At 48.4% G+C, this 15,500-nt stretch overlaps 1 protein-coding gene, 1 long non-coding RNA gene and 2 other non-coding genes across 4 annotated transcripts in view; 3 read left to right on the top strand and 1 right to left on the bottom strand.

Annotated features, from left to right (window-relative positions):
* Positions 1-863: 863 nt before the first annotated feature.
* Positions 864-2,837, top strand: LOC140260926 (uncharacterized). Its single transcript, XR_011905624.1, has 5 exons — positions 864-1,045; positions 1,346-1,422; positions 1,840-1,917; positions 2,190-2,245; positions 2,680-2,837. It is a non-coding gene; the product is annotated as an uncharacterized lncRNA (long non-coding RNA).
* Positions 1,684-1,758, top strand: LOC140261010 (small nucleolar RNA SNORD49). The gene has a single exon (XR_011905646.1). It is a non-coding gene; the product is annotated as a small nucleolar RNA SNORD49 (small nucleolar RNA).
* LOC140261015 (small nucleolar RNA SNORD65) lies at positions 2,533-2,606 on the top strand. Its single transcript, XR_011905651.1, has one exon. It is a non-coding gene; the product is annotated as a small nucleolar RNA SNORD65 (small nucleolar RNA).
* A 6,618-nt stretch (positions 2,838-9,455) lies between the features above and the next one.
* The window catches only part of LRRC75A (leucine rich repeat containing 75A), a 43,671-nt gene continuing 37,626 nt past the window's right edge, over positions 9,456-15,500 (bottom strand). The window contains exon 4 of the mRNA XM_072353468.1: positions 9,456-11,618. Within this exon, the coding sequence (XP_072209569.1) occupies positions 11,057-11,618 (562 nt within the window). The 3' untranslated portion in view covers positions 9,456-11,056. The remainder of the gene's footprint in view (positions 11,619-15,500) is intronic.

Genomic DNA, 15,500 nt, shown 5'->3' with positions numbered 1-15,500 from the left:
GGCTGGCAGGTCACCTCCATGTCCCTTCCAACCTCTCCACCACCTTGTGATTCCATCCCTACTTCCCACGTTCTATCAGTCCTAAATGTCTGTATCTCTCTCTTCTCCCGTTCGCCTTCTAGCATTTCTTGCTCCCCCTCTTCCTCTCTTTGTGCTTTTGTTTATTTGGTTGGTTTTCTCCTAAGTTGGGATAGGTTTGAAGTTTGATCCGAGTGAGGAGCCTGCAATCAACTCTTCTTACTGCTTCAAGTGAAAGGTACAGTGATGAGAAACGGAAGCCAGGGACTGTCTGGTCTTCGTGTCTTCTTTCCTTGTGTTGTAACACCCCACAGTTTATATTTGATTATTAAACATATCACTATGGCTCATCAAAGAGGTGCTGTTGAGAGTAAAGGACTGCAAACCCGTTCCTCAGACCCTGCTGGAACTCATTTAACCAGGTACCTGCTGGTGTCAGGAAAGCAACTCCAGGCCTTCCTCAGTTACCCAACCACAGATTTCAGTGCTGTGAACCCTCAGCGGACGCTTTTTCCTTATCATAACTAATATAAATCCAGGAGATTGCAGAGAAGAGTTTCCTACAAGTCCCCCTTTCTTTCTCATTGCGATCCGGGAGCCACAAAGACTCCATCCAGCACGAATTAGCTGCAGGCCCCATCTCAGCCCCCCCCCCTTTCGCCCGAGCTGCAGGAAATGGACGCCTCGCTCCCCCCCCCGCCTCGAAAGTGGTACAGCCTGCCCACCTCTCGCGAGAACAGTAGTGCGGCCCACTCCTCTCTCGCGAGAGCAGCGGTGCGGCCCACCCCCTGCTGTAGGGTGGTACATCCCTGGCCTTTATAAACAGCGGCCGCAGTTCTTCCCGCCCTTTCTCCTCGTGCGGCAGGCCGTGGGCAGAGCTGTGGTGCGGGCCGCGCCTCCTTATTCACGTAGGGCTGTAGGCCCGAGCGATCGAGGCGGCAGTTGCGGGGTATAAAATAGAGCAGGCCCCCATGGAGGCGGATGGCGGCACAGGCAGCGCTGGAACGGCCCCGCGGTCCGTCCTGAGGTGAGCGGGGCTGGGAGGCCTTGGGCTGGGAAGGTTCTTAGCGCTGCGCCTTCTGAGGCCTGCTGTGATGGTTACGGCCTTCAGACTGGTGCTCTGTGGAACTGCACTTGAAAAACGTTGTAAATACGGCCTGGCTCCCCGCACGTGGGAAATAGACGAGTTACTTTAGTTAAAAATCAAAACCTACTTGGAAAACGTGAATTAATTGTTATTATTAAAACCCAAACGCGGAATTGTATGCTCACTGTTGGTAATGAGACTCTTATCGTTGTAACAAATGTACTTCTGTGATTTTTCTAGATTTACTGCTTTGGAGTCTTCCTTTAATGCTTGTTTGCTGTCTGTGCCGCCAGCAGAACGATGCCCTGAAGCAAAGAGTAAGTTACCTTTATGTTCTGCAAAGGTGTTCAGAACGTTCTAGATCTTTCCTTGTATACTACTGATGTGAAGTAGCTAAGGGCAGGGCTATCAATTGAAAGTAACCTGTAACAATGGTATCTTAGTTAAGCCAATAAAGCTATTAAAATCGAATGTTACATTGCGTTAACAGTTAATGTATTTTATCAATGAAGGGGAAAGGGTACAATCAGCTCAAGGTAAACAGTTTCTCTGTGTACTGACCTATCCAAGTTGCTGCTGTTGATGATGATACCCCAGAATAGGAAGTGCCGTCAGATGCGAGAACTGACGATAACCTTCTTATTTATCTGAAATACAGCCACACGTGTGTGAACTTAGTGAGGTCTGAACCTCGGCTGCTGGGACTAATGGGGCAATGTTTATTTGCTCTGCAGAACCTGGGATTTCCAGATGATGTGATACAATAAGGACTGGGAGCAGGAATCTCTTTGGAGATGGCCATTAATGTGAAGGTAGGTGATGAATTTCATTGGACCACGTAGAGATTCCTACCAGGCAGAATTTGTTGAGAAGAAATGGGTCTTAAAACCACAGGAAGTGTATTCGATATGGTTATACTTCATAGCTTGATTCAGTCTACTTTCCTTCCTCTCATAACTCAAAATATAAAGCCTATTTTCTGGGATCTTTAAATATAATTATGACTTGCAGCTCTGTGCTGCCGCACACTCATAGCTGCTAATGGTAGAATCATAATGATGAGTAACGTCTTATTTCCTTACAGCCCTTCACACGGCCCTGGGACAGAAGTGAGACTGCAGGAGCAAGAGATCGTTCTGGGTGAGCTTTAATACTGTGTGTGCTCTTAGTTCACTGTGATGCTTTTGGGCTGCAGCCTCACAAACATTGTGTGGTCGAGAGCATTTTCATTGGCCGTCTTTTTGCTTCTGTGTGTTTTTAGCTCTAAAAGAGCGATTAATGGAATTGTAGGACAAAGCAACGCTTCATGGGGCTGAAATACTGAGGGTAAAGATAATACAGGAGCTGCTGTCTTCTGCGCTATAGTTTTGGTTACAGCAATATAGTCCAGTTGTCTTAGAGATGCATCAGATATATTTGAGGATATCATATGATGAAATGAACCAAAAATTGCTGGAATTACCGGCAGATTGACTGGTGGTGAGCAAAGGTTTTTCTGATGATATCATTTAATGTAATGAAAAGGTAAACAATGAACGTCGGGTGGTCAACTTATTCCTGCTGTTGTATTGCAGGTGTTGATGCTGAAAGTGCTTTTGTTGGAGGAAGAAGGAACCCAATGGGACAGGAATGAGCTTGGCAGATGATCTTTGTAAACATCACCTGTTTTTCTGTTCCCGGACTTGTAAGATAAGAGAATGTTCACAACTGTTTTGATACACATTAAAGTTCGAAAAACCAAAAATTTTCAGTCTGCTTTTGTCACTCATTACATAAAGAAATGATGCTTTATTTCCCAATGCATCTTTGATATGCGTGCGTGCTTCAGTACTGCATCATCTAATATGATGTGGTAGATGGATACACAGTACAGTGTGGTTTATGCAGGTAAACAGCTGTAAGCATTCTGTCTGCTGTTTGGAAGTTGATGCAGTTTGAACAAGTAATATTAAGGCTGATGCTGTGTTTATTGTAGAGATTAGACTCTACTACCCCAACAGCAAGGAAAGCAAGTGTTCAAGTTAGGGCGAAGGCAACTGTCCTGTAGCTTGTTCAGGATTGAAAGTTGGTCTCAAAGTCTGATGGAGACACTGCAGAACCTGCAGCAGCAGCACTTAGTCTAATTGTCCATATCTTCTCTATATCATGGTCCAAATATGAACTGATGTCTAGATGGGGAAAAAGGGGAAAAAGCTCCTCTATAGCTTGACAGCTGTCTGTTGCAGCTGGTAGAGGGTAAAAAAGGCGGATGTTGCTGGCCCTTCTGCCCACTTGGTGTCACCAAGTGAAAGATTTCAGAGTACACGTAGAAAGGAGGTAATGATTATTAATGAACTAATTGCATGTGACCATGTGCCTGTGCTGTGGGAATCTAAAGCTGTTAGATTAGCAGTGTCTGTTCTGTACACCGTTAATGACCACAGTTAGCATGGCCATAGCTTCGTCCTGATCTTTTGAAGGCAGATAGAAGAGCAGTTAATTTTTAAACCCTTCTCTCCTCGTTTTAAGTTAGTGGAGGAGAAAGCAGGGCACTGTGAGAGGAGTTGCTGTTTTCTAGCAGGGAATGACTAAAATGACATGAATGTCATGCAAGGAAAACTTAAGAGGTTTGTTTGTTTCCAACTGCTGCACTAACAAATGCTTTGCTACAATTGCTCAGCTGCCAGAGACTCTGAGCTGCTTGGGGTGGAGGGAAAAGGCCCCAAATACCAATGGGATCCTCAGCCTTCCTCACCCTTATCCAGAGCTCAGCTCAAGGTCAGGCCAGACAGGGCTCTGGGCACCTGACAGCTGAGGGTATCCCTGTTCACTGCAGGGCCATTGGACTTGAACCATTCCATGAATGTAGCACCTGATTGACTTTGAAGGAGCTAACAGGAACAAACTGATTTACAGCATACAGAAATGATGTATTTAAAGAAGAGTTAAGCTCCTGTGCTGTAATTCAGGGAGGCTGAAGAGAAGGCAGTGCAGCCAGGAGTCCATGCAGTGAAGCCCAGGTGCATCTCCATGGTGGTGAATGTTGAGCTTCAGCTCAGCTGAAACCAATAAACACCTTTCAGCCCAACACCTGCACTGAGAAACCTGAACAAATTACAAAGGACTGAAGAATTCATACTGGGGAGATGGGGCTCAAAATCCCTCCAGTTTTAATCACCTTGAAATGCTGTTATCTCCAATAATTTAGAAGGGTGTCTTTTTTTGTCAGACACTTGCTCAGATTGTTCATAATCAAGTTCTCACTTGTTATGGCTCGGTGTAAATTAATTACATAGCTGTTCTCAATATGAACCTTTGGCTTTTTGGTGAGCTCCCTTTGGTTTCTCATCACCTGGATGTTTGAATGAGCTCCATTCTGCTTTTCCAGGTCTCTCAGGAGGACGACATGCTCAGGTTTGCTCAGGAGATCTCTTACTCAGCCGTAGTTTAACGTGGCCCACAGTGACAGCAGATGAAACGTTTTCCATCTCTTCTTCCTCCTTCAGGTAACCTCGAGATGTTCTGCCAGCATTCCCATGGAGCTGTGTCATCTGCAGAGGAAGAGCATGGGGATCATAGAGTGAAAGGGAAGGGCTTGGTAAGGTGTTGCTAATACACTTCTGCTTGAGTGTGTTAAATCAAGTATGCATTACTTTCAGCTGCAGCAGTAAATGAATGAAATCTTTATGCTGAGTGCTCCTTAGGATGGGAAATACACAAGAGAGCCTGCTGTGAGGATGATGAGAATTGTCTCAAAGCAAGATATAAACCTGCAGCTGTGAGATGCCGCGGTGGTTTCAGCAAATAATGGAAAGTCTCTGAGCCAAAGTTGGATTTAATGCGTGTCCGGTCACCTTGCTAAGCCAGCCTATGTGCTTCTGTAGCAGCACCTCTGCAGGGCTGCTCCATGTTTGCAAAGGCAGTATAGAGCCTGCATGTCAGTGCTGTGCTGTTCGCTAACCCAAACCACATCAAGGGAAAGGGTCTCAAAGCTGCTGCCTTTAAGCTTCAAAAAGGTCTTTGGAGCTGACAGCAGCACTGTGTCACTTGGCAGCGTGTCAGCAGCTGAAGGTGAGGAAAAAGTTGGCTTTAGGGGCAGAGAGCAGCAGCAAATGGCAGCAGTTACATCGTACTCTGCCCACTCCTTGGCACATCCAGAAGCACTGCTATGGGGAGTGAGCAGAGGGGGTCAGTTCAGAGGGTATTTCCCCTTCGAACCTCTGATGGTCTGGTCATGAGGACAGCAGGTAGCTGTGAGGGGTGGCACAACCTGAGCTGGAGATTGGAAAACCTCCTTAAACATGCAAGCCTCATGAAAAGCAACTTGAAAAACCATGAGGCTTGCAACAGGGCTTGAGCTGAGTGCTGGCACAGCTTGAGCTGAGTGCTGGCACAGCTGGGGCTCGTTTGGGCCCCAGGTGAGGCTGTGCCCCTCCTCCTCGTTTTAAACACATGCCCCCATTTAATGCTGAAGAGCAGCAGGCACAAGGCAGGGCTCTTCTTTCTTTAACAGAATTCAGCGCTCTATAAAATGAAAATCATACAACACTTGTCATCTAGTGTTCTCTGCTGAGTGGTAGGATCAAGTAGCAAGACAAGCAGTGCTGGCAGCTTTGGGATTCAGGTGGAGCAGCAGCACAGGTCACACTTGGCAGAGGGAGAAGAGTCGGTGCCCATCTCTGTTGTGAAGACAAAATGCAGGTAGGAAAAGTGGTGACTCCAGAGAACGTGGTGCCTGATTCCACCCTTTGGGTTTTTCTAGCGGTGAAGGAGGGAGGAGGAAATATGTCATGGGCTGCAGCTGATATGTGGGGTTGCAGGAGGAGCTCCTTGTGGGGGGCAGCTCGGGTTTTGTTGGGCTGGGAGGGAGTGGGAATGGAACTGGTGAGCTGTGGAAGGGTGTGTGGGATAAAACACAAGGCTTCTGAGCAGGGTTTGTTGTGATAGGAAAAGGGGAAATGGTTCTCAGCTAACAGAGGGGAGATTTAGATTGGATTTAAGGAAGAAGTTGTTGACGGTGAGGGTGGTGAGGTACAGCACAGGGCGGTGGTGGTGACCATCCCTGCAGACACCCAGGGTCAGGCTGAAGGGGCTCTGAGCCCCTGGTGGAGCTGTGGGTGTCTCTGTGCACTGCAGGGAGTGGGACCAGATGGCCTTTAGGTGTCGCTTCCAACTCAAACTGTTCTATGAGAAGGTAATAAAGACTTCTGTACACTGAAAGACACACAGATTGTTGTGTTGTACCTGCTGCAAAAATACCCTTCAGCACTGGGACCTCATTTTCTATCTGATATCACTGCATGTAGTCCCATCAGAGAATGCTGCTGCTTTAATCCCTTTCATGTCAGCTGTGTTTAATGTGCATGGGCTGACGATAGCAGGCTCGTGTTGCACAGGTGTGGCTTAATGTTTTAGTGGGCACGATGGGGATGGGTGAGTGGTTGATGATCTTGGTGGGCTCAGTACACAGTGCAGGGAGCACAGCTGGTGCTTACCACCACTCCCTTGGAAGGGAGCACAGTTGGAAGCGTGGTGCTGTCTCTGGATGGCAGCAGGGCAGACCTTGAGGTGGTGCCCATGCTTTGCTGAGCATTGCAATGCTGTAGAAGGCGGATTGCCTTTTATTTTGTGTATTTGAGGGTTTTTTGCCTGTACTTCTCTGCATGGAGTTCAACAGGAGTTTGGGAGGAGCTGCATTAGCACGTTCCTGAGCATGGTGCTCAGATTATGTTGTAGTATTGCATATAGCCAGGCTGAGTCACTGTATGTGTTCCAGCTATTCACACAGAGGTGCTGTGTTACGATGCTCTGAGGTCTCAGTGTAGCTCTGATTTCCACTAGCAGCACACAGAGGGATGCAGCGTGCAACAGGGCTACTAGAGAGCCATGCTGGCAACCCGTTGCTCAGCCAAATCCACCAGATGCAGCTTAGAAAGGCCTTTCCTGGGGGCTGCTGTGTGGACTCCACTGGTTTATTTTCTTCCCCTGGTATGGAGAAGCCCAGGAACCTGCTGGGTGCTTCCCTCTGGGCTCTGCTGGCAGCATGGATTTTTGGCTGAAGAGCACACAGGGCAACTCCACAAGGAGGGGGGGGGGGGAACCCTGCAGGAGGCTGTGATGAGTAACAAAAGCAGTTTATGTTTATTGCAAAGCAGAAGTGTTTAATAACTTCCAGCAGGGATGGCTTTGCAGATGCTCAGCAGACATGAAATGAGAGATCTAGAGAAGTGTCTGTCTTGTTGCTGATGGTTCCTATAAGGAGCAGAATGGCAACCCCAAGCCTGATGTGCTTCAGATGCATTTAGTGCTGGTAGAGCAGGCTGTGACCTTTGTCTGCCAAAGGCAATTGCTGTTTCCCACCTGGGCACTGCAAGACCCAGGGTTGTCCCTTCCCAATGCAACTCGCCAGGGCTGCTTGTGAGCATCTCCTGCAGGAGAGCCCTGGTCCTCTTATGCGTTACCATAAGTATCATAAGAACATGAGAGACTGAGTAATGTGGGTTGTGGTCTTTGTAAAATAGAAGCGTCACAACTGGGAGGAATGTTTGCTCGTTAGAATGCAAGAGATGATTAATGGGAATGGGAAGGTAACCCGATTCATCCATCCCTGCTCACAGGAGCTGATCCTTCCTGCTGCTCCATATCTGCCTTGTGGGCCCTGCTGAGTTCTTATTGCTCCATCCCAGTAAGAGCTGCACGCTGCTGGGCTGTGATGCAGCTTTGGTTCAGAAAGGGCTGATTCTCCTCTGGTTGTGCTGCTCAGTGCTTTGTGTATCACTCAGGTAACCCTTAAGGGATAATACTTCATTACATTTCCAGCTGCTGTTCTATACATTTTCCCCTATCAGCTGAGCTCCAGCTGCAGCCATGCTACTTCCACAACCAGCACTAAACACACCACTGTGAGCTGCCAATAAATAATGCAACAGATTCCCCTCACCAGCACTTTTCTTCTTGCTAATAAGGAGAAAAATGTTGAACCCCAGGCAGTGTGGCACTGCAGCTGCAATCTTTAGCATCACCACCTCTGGGAGCTGACGTTCCTTGGGATAGCCACAGTATCAGTGTAGGATTTGTTATGGCCTGGCTGCAGCCCCAGGAATCCCAATTAATTGAATGGAATCATAGAATATCCTTTGTTGGAAGGGACCCGTAGGTAGCTCAGCAGCCACGTGTAGAAACCTTGCACTCACCCCAGAGAAGCATGTTTCATGCTCCCAAGCACCTTATTTTCTTGCTAATGTGTATATGCATCCTTGTGTATGCTTTTGAGACCGCAAAGTACCAATAGAAGCAAAAAACAACCCATACCCATCACGCCTTCTGCTTTAATTCCTATTGCATTTCTCTCCGGAGTGCTTGGGAGAAAATAAAAGAAATGCATTACAAACTGCTTTTTGCTGAGACAAAGAGCAGGGCTGCAGCAGAGAACCCCTCCTTTGGCAAGTGCGAACAAATCCTCTTTGCTCAGCTCAGTGCATCGAGCTGCAGAGGTTAGGGGTTTGTTTTCATCATTCTCTGAGTGCTGTTAATGAGGTCAATCAGTCTCTGTGGCAATAGCAGCTGGAGGTGAGGCAGTGCTGGTTAATGGGATGTGGGGGGTTTTGGCATTTTTGAGGGCACAAAAGCAGCCCATGTGAGAGCATCCTCCTCCTCCAGCGCTGAAATGGAGTGCACTGAACTATAGGGAAGTGCTGGGACATCAGTGCCCAAATGCAGCATCAATCCCAGTGGGCCAGACTGCAGCTGGGCTCTGTCCTGCTGTGATGCTGCTTCCAATGGTCCCCTTTGCTGACCAAGGTCCCTTTTTCCCTTTCCCCTGCTGTGGCTCTGATTGAGCACTGGGCATCTCCTCCTCTACGAAGCACAGAGCAGCAGCACTGCGTTGGGCCAAAGCGCTCCCTGGCTCTTTGGCATTCCCAGTGCTGCCTTGGTGCTTTTCCTCCTTCCCACTCTCAGGGGTGGGTGGCTGCCACCTCTCCAGCCCCCACACCTGCCCTGCAGTCTTCCACTCCCCTATTGATATAATCTCTTTGAGTAATAATCACCCTTATTGCTGAAGAAATGCATCTTCTTCCTATAGATGAGCTTCCTTCGTGCTCAAGCAGAACGGTGCTGCTGGGGGTAACTCACCAAGCCCAGCACTGAGATATTATGGACATAACAACTTTAAGGTGAATGTCCCCTCCCCACCTTGATCAATCAGCATTAATGTTCTCATTTCCAGCTCTCATGTCCTTATTTTCAGAGCTGTTGAAGAGCTTCGGGCTGAAACAAACAGCCCTCTGTACAAGGGGAAGGGCTGTGGGTGGCTTTGCAGGCTACACCAGGGATGCTGGGCATCAGCTGTACAAAGGAGATCTGAAAGTTTTATTAAACATTGGCTTTTATTTGGGTTACAGATAGCTCCTTTATCTCAAACAGAACAGTTGATTCACTGCAAAGTGTTTTTCATGCCAGTTGAAAGAGGTTAGCGTTAAAAAAAACAATACAACCGAACAAACAAAAAGGCTTTAGATACATGCTAATCATACCGAAACTGTGCTAAATGTATTAAAACGAGCAGCAGAGCATCTTCTAAGTTACGTACCTGGAGGAGAAACAACAACTGTCAGCATGAACCCCCCCCTTCTCCTGTGATAGGCATGCAGCTTCCTGGTACAGCCATGGGAGATGAGGATGCAATGAGAAGTCTGAGTGCTTACGGTGCTGTTTGCACTCAGGAAAGCAAAACTGGAGGTGAGAAGGGCTGTGGGCAGAGGTGGGTGAGATCCCTCTTGGCAAGGGGAGGCCTGTTTGGTCTGTGGAGTGTAAGGGAGGGGGAGTGTTTCCCACTCTCCTGACCTCCCTTGGGTTTAGAATCATAGAATCACTCAGGTTGGAAAGACCTCGAAGATCATCTAGTCCAACCATCAACCCATTGAATCGCATGAAATTCTGGCTTGGAAGCCAAAGGGCGCATTGCTGTGCTCTGCTGGGAGCTGTTTTCCATCCAGAAATAAAAAAAGAATGTTTCTAAATAAAAACAAAAACAAGCAAAAAAAACCAAAATGGCATCGTACAAACAAAGCACTTCTGGACCAGGGAGAAGGACGTAGCCAAGTGTCCTGAAAGCCTCCGTGTGCTTCGGACCTTCAGCTGGCTGCGTCCATCCAGCCTGAATGGCAGTGATAGAGGGAAGAGCCCCAAGGTTTGTTCTTGCTCTTATATAAGCCTTCAGTACCGTGGTCTCCTCTGTCAGCAACAGCAATGAGCCTGAGCTGAGCCCCAGCTTCAGGTGCTACGTTTTGCTCCCCAAAATGCACCGTAGGCTCTGGTGCAAGAATGGGAAGCCCTGGGGTCATCACAGCAGGTGAGCATCTGGATTTTAGGGCTGGGTGAGCACTGGGCAGGCAGCAGGGCCAGCCTGGGCTCAGTAAGGCAGGGGAGCAGCACCCAGGTGATGATTGTTAGGGCCCAGCTCTGTGCCAGCACAAGGAAAGCAAAGCTCTGCTGTGGGGCTGGGATTAGGAACACCCTGCTTGGAGTGGGGTCCCTCGGAGCGGCATCATGCTTTATGTTGATCTCAACGGGCAGCTCCTGAAGTTGGTATGGGAAAGGGTTGCAGTTCTGTGCAGTGTTTGTGGGTGATGTCTGTCCATCTGTTGTGTGGGGGTGACCAGCTGGGATCCTGCTGGATCTGGTCGCCTTCCTGCTCCCCTCTGTGCTTCTAAGGGCCTCGTGTTCCAACGCTTTGGCGATTCATATTTGGAGAGTCCATCTAGTCCAACTGCCCTGCAGTGAACAGGGAATGAGATACAAGTACACAACACCATCCCGTTTCTGCATGACGGGAGCAGCACTGATATTCATCACAGGGGAAGAAGGCAATGTGCTCCTAGAGCATCCCACTGCCTGCATCCACCCATGCCAGGACCTCTAACGAGGAGATCTTGGGTTTGTCACCCAAATGTACCCAACGTGGAGCCAATGTCACGTCTGCGGTGTCTCGGTGCCTTGCTCCTCCACTGTCCTGCCCTCTGCTTTGCCCAATGGGGTTTCATCACTATTTTCACCCCTCAGGTCCTCCTGGCTCTCAGTGAGGCCATCCTGGTTCTCCAAATCGCTGACCTGCCCTTCTCCAAACTCCAAAATGGTGGGCAGGTTGCCTTGCTTTGGGCATCGCCTCTTCAGGCTGACCAAGAAGGGTTGTGGCAAGGAAAAGATGTCCACGTTGTTCCCGAGGTCGATCCAGGTGACGCTGGGGAACTTCTTGGGGTCTTTCAGGGTTTCGGTGAGGTCCCGCAGGATGGCTTTGGTGAGTCGGTTGCCATTGAGGGACAGTGTAGTGAGGTGAGGAAGGCCACACAACGCAGGTAGCAGCTGCAGCAGCATCTCGTCTGTCAGCTCTGTGAAGCACAGCTCCACTGTGTCGATGTGCTCCGAGCTGTGCTGCAGGTACGACGTGACGCGCTCCAGGTCCTTCAGTGTCAGTGGGATGCCCGACAAGTCCACCGTGTTGTCCTGGGGCTTCCCCATCAGCACAGCTTTCAGACTGGGTGGGAAGGAAAGGAGAGAGGTGTTAATGTGGGAGTGGGGTATCGTCTTGAGTGCGATGATGTGGTGGGACCACCATGCACCGCCAGGCCCAGCCAGCATGGGTTCATGAAAGGTAGCTCCTGTGTGACTCCTTCAATGACCAGGTGAGGGAAGGGCTTTTGATGTGATCTACCTGGGCCTTAGCAAAGCCTTTGGCACTGCTTAGACATGTGTGCTCTGGGAGATGAGCACCATGGCCAAACCCTTAGGTAAATAAACGAGTGCTCCCAATGGCCCTACAGAGACTCATTAGCCTGAGTTCAACTGGAGCTTCACAGGTCAGTTTATCTCCAGAAGTGAATGAGAGAACACGTCTGCAATCAGGACCTGTCAGGAAGTTGGCATGGTGGGATTTCTGCTGATGAATTATTCTGATTAAGAGGAGGGAAGAGCCCCATGCATGCTAATTGGTGCTGTCAGCCCAGTGCTGAGCCCCTGGTCCTCACCTATTGTGGTGTGCAGGTAAAGGCTTTGCTACATGCAAAGGTATTAGGGAAGGGAGCACAGGAAGACGTTTGTGTTCAGGGAATAACCCAGAGGAAAGAACCAAGTTTCTTTTTCATTCGTGCCTCCCTGATCCCTTTACAGGCTCACACGGAGCGATGTGTTTCTGCTCTAATAGAAAGGCACCTGCCTGTTGTGCTGGAAGGACTGAATTTCACCTAAATGAGGCTGTGAAATGTGAAGGGCTCCTTTAGGAAATCACTTTTCTCCTCTCTTTGTGGCCCAGAAACTTCTCAGCTGCTGTGTGTGTGTGTGTATGAGTAAAGGGACCAGGAGACACATCACAGGCATCCAGGGAGCACAGCATGTCTTCCCAGGAAACACATGGATGGCACCAACCCAAATGGCAGCTGCACAAATTAATTTCCCAGCCTTCCAACACAGGGTCGTGCAGCAGATGGCCAACTCTTTTCTCATTTAGCCATCATTAAGATGAGTGTTTGATTAATCCTGGGTACCTGGCCAGGATGTTGGGTTGTCACCAGCTCCTGAGAGCTAGAAATAAGAAAAGCAAGGACTTGGTGCTGAAATAATGTTATTTGTTTCCACCAGGAGGGTCTTCCCGAAGCCCTGCTGCTCTTCAAGCCAGAGTCAACCCATCAGGCCTTGTCTTGCTCTTGCCATGGCAGAGTGGGACTGTCACAGAGTGACAGGAGAAGCCAATGCATCTGGAGGCAGAGGGAATGCCATCTTCTGCATGTGGCAACAGGAGCAAGGAAACCAGAGAGCTGACGCGTGGCTAAGGTTTGTGTATTATATATTTCATGTGTGGTTTTGCCTCTCCTGCCTGGACAAAATCTAAGAGGGTTCTCCAGCTTATGTCTTACTGGCTTTAGCTGACATAAAGCGAAGCCTCAGCATGCAGCTCTGCTCTTGCTGGATCCCAAGGAGAAGGATTTTGGGGTTAAAACCCAATATCCCTACATGGGTAAAGCCAGCGAAAACCATAAGCACAGCTGGCTGCAATTCTCTGCATTGCTTCAGGCATCCTGGCTGTGATCTGAGGAGCACAGCCCAACCTGATGGATGAGCCACCCTTGTGCTGTGAGCTGAGGGGGCTGTGCTTTCCCACAAACAGAAGCCCCAGCCTGTAATCACCCTCAGCAGGCTCTGAGGTTTGCTCATAGGCAGGCAAGACTGACTGGGAACAGGCTTTCTCCTTTAGCAAATCTTGTGTCATTAAGCATGAGTGTGTGCCTGATGGTACGACCCATTGGGGTGAGGGCACAGTGAGGACTGGGGCTGGGGAAGGGAAATGGCCAACAAGAGCTGCTCTCACCATCCATCATTATCTGTGTGTTTCAGTTTGCCCTGGGGAGAATTATTCACTGAGTGGCCAGACAATTTTTATAAGTCTCATGTATTTTTAAAAATTAATAATAATTTTGATGCCACGGTGCCATTAGCACGCTCCCATCTGGGCTCCTTATCCTCTAAATCAGCATGCATCTGCTGCACCCCACTGTGATGCTTTACAATGAAGGGGGTGTGCCTCAAGGCAAACAGCTCACCCAGCCTCAGGACCAAGGGAAATGTTGGTCACTGAATTGGTGCCAATCCCTTCACCTTCAGTGCTGGTCCCAATGCTGCTCTGCTGTAGGGATGTGCTTGAAATCTCTGCTGGCGTTTGCAGCCTGGGAACTCAAAGCTGGGTAGACCAGGAGCTCACATCAACTACAGCATATAAAGTCCCTGTGAGTAAGTGATGACCCCTTAAAAGCATGGCAAAAAGAGCATGCAAGCATTGAGCTTTGCTTTATCCATTGTAGATCAATGCTGCCTGCCTTGGCATGACTTTTCCCATTGCTGTATGCATACAAGCCCTGCTACAATGTAGGAAGGAATTTCTCCCTAGGCATCTCTTTCCCTCGAGAGGGTTTTGGTGGATCCCTTCCCAAACCAACTGATTGCCTTGCACCAACAGCCCATTCACCCCAAAGACTTGCAGCCTGTAGAGAGGAAATCTCTGCAGCCCATTTTGGCGCAGCCCTGTGCTGGGATTGCTTAGCTGCCTTGTAGCCTCCTACGTTCCCCTTGTCCCTCGGGAAACAAGCAAACTAACCACAGATGTGATTAATAAAAATAGCTCTGGAGGCTGTGAACTGTCTCACGGCAATGAATGGGGTACAATGGTAACAAACAGCTGTAACAACTTTTATCCTTGCCATGAAATTTGCCACAGAATGACCCCAAACCTCTATAGGAAGATCTCAGCATTACACAAATCCTTGTGTGTTACAGTGGAGGATCACTTACACCCACTTGGTTTCAACCTCTCACTTTATGGGGATATTCCATAGGGAAAGACAGAGCTTTCTTCCTCGATAGAAACCGTATATGGGGTTTTGACCCCTATGATGATAAGGCTGGGCATAAAACCATGCCCTAAAGCCCTGATAATGCTTTGGCAAGATATGTTGCCCCATGCAAAGCAGGATGCTGGTTTTTACTGAAAAAGCCTTCTCTGACAGCTGGTTTGTGTGCAGCACTGGATCCGCTCACAGAACATTCCCATGGACCAGAATGTTGATGTTTAGATCAAAGGGAATTAGAAGAAAGGGCTTTCCTCATCATTTAAATTCATGACATTTCCCTAAAGCTCTGCACAACCAGGGACGTGCGATGCCGGCGCGTCTTGTAATACAGTGTAATTGGAGAACTGAACCACTTCCTTGGAGGGCAAAGAATCAAGAAGAGGCAGCACCAGAGAAGGAAGAACTGCAGTAAGGATGCAGAGGGAAGGAATACAAACGCATACAACACATGGGTATATGCTCTGCTGGTAATAAGGTTGAACAAAGGGTTAAGGTCCCCAACCAGGACAGAAGAAAAAACATTTAGCTTAAGAGAGGCACATAAATGGGAAGGTGATCGAGGTGTCTTGTAAGTAAAATAGAGAAGGTGAGGGTGGAGAAAGGGGATGAAAGGAAGAAAGCCTCCATCAGCTGCCATGGTTCAAAAGTTAGGTTTGTGCCTTGCTTATTGCTATGGAAAGGGTTATGGTCTATGAATGGTGCAGTCTGATGTCTGGCTTTCACAGCCTTTGAAAATGAATAGCCTGGAAAGATTTCACTTCTGTCCTTAGAGAGATCTGGGGTAAGGAGGATTTAAAAATACATAAATATAAAAATACATAACGTTAAAACTCCTTTAGAGCTCACCAAGAAACACTTAAGCAGTTCCTAAGTCTTTACCATGAAGAGGGAAAGTACCAGTGGGGATTAATTCGTTTGGCCTCCCCGAGCGCAATGAACGCTTTGCTGAGGTTTGCAGTTCTCACACCACAATATACCAACATCCCCACAGTCAATATCCTTCCCCTCTTATTGGAATT

The sequence above is a fragment of the Excalfactoria chinensis genome, chromosome 19 (genome assembly GCF_039878825.1).
Source record: "Excalfactoria chinensis isolate bCotChi1 chromosome 19, bCotChi1.hap2, whole genome shotgun sequence".
NCBI classification, from domain to species: domain Eukaryota; kingdom Metazoa; phylum Chordata; class Aves; order Galliformes; family Phasianidae; genus Excalfactoria; species Excalfactoria chinensis.
This window is presented reverse-complemented; position numbering and strand designations above follow the sequence as displayed.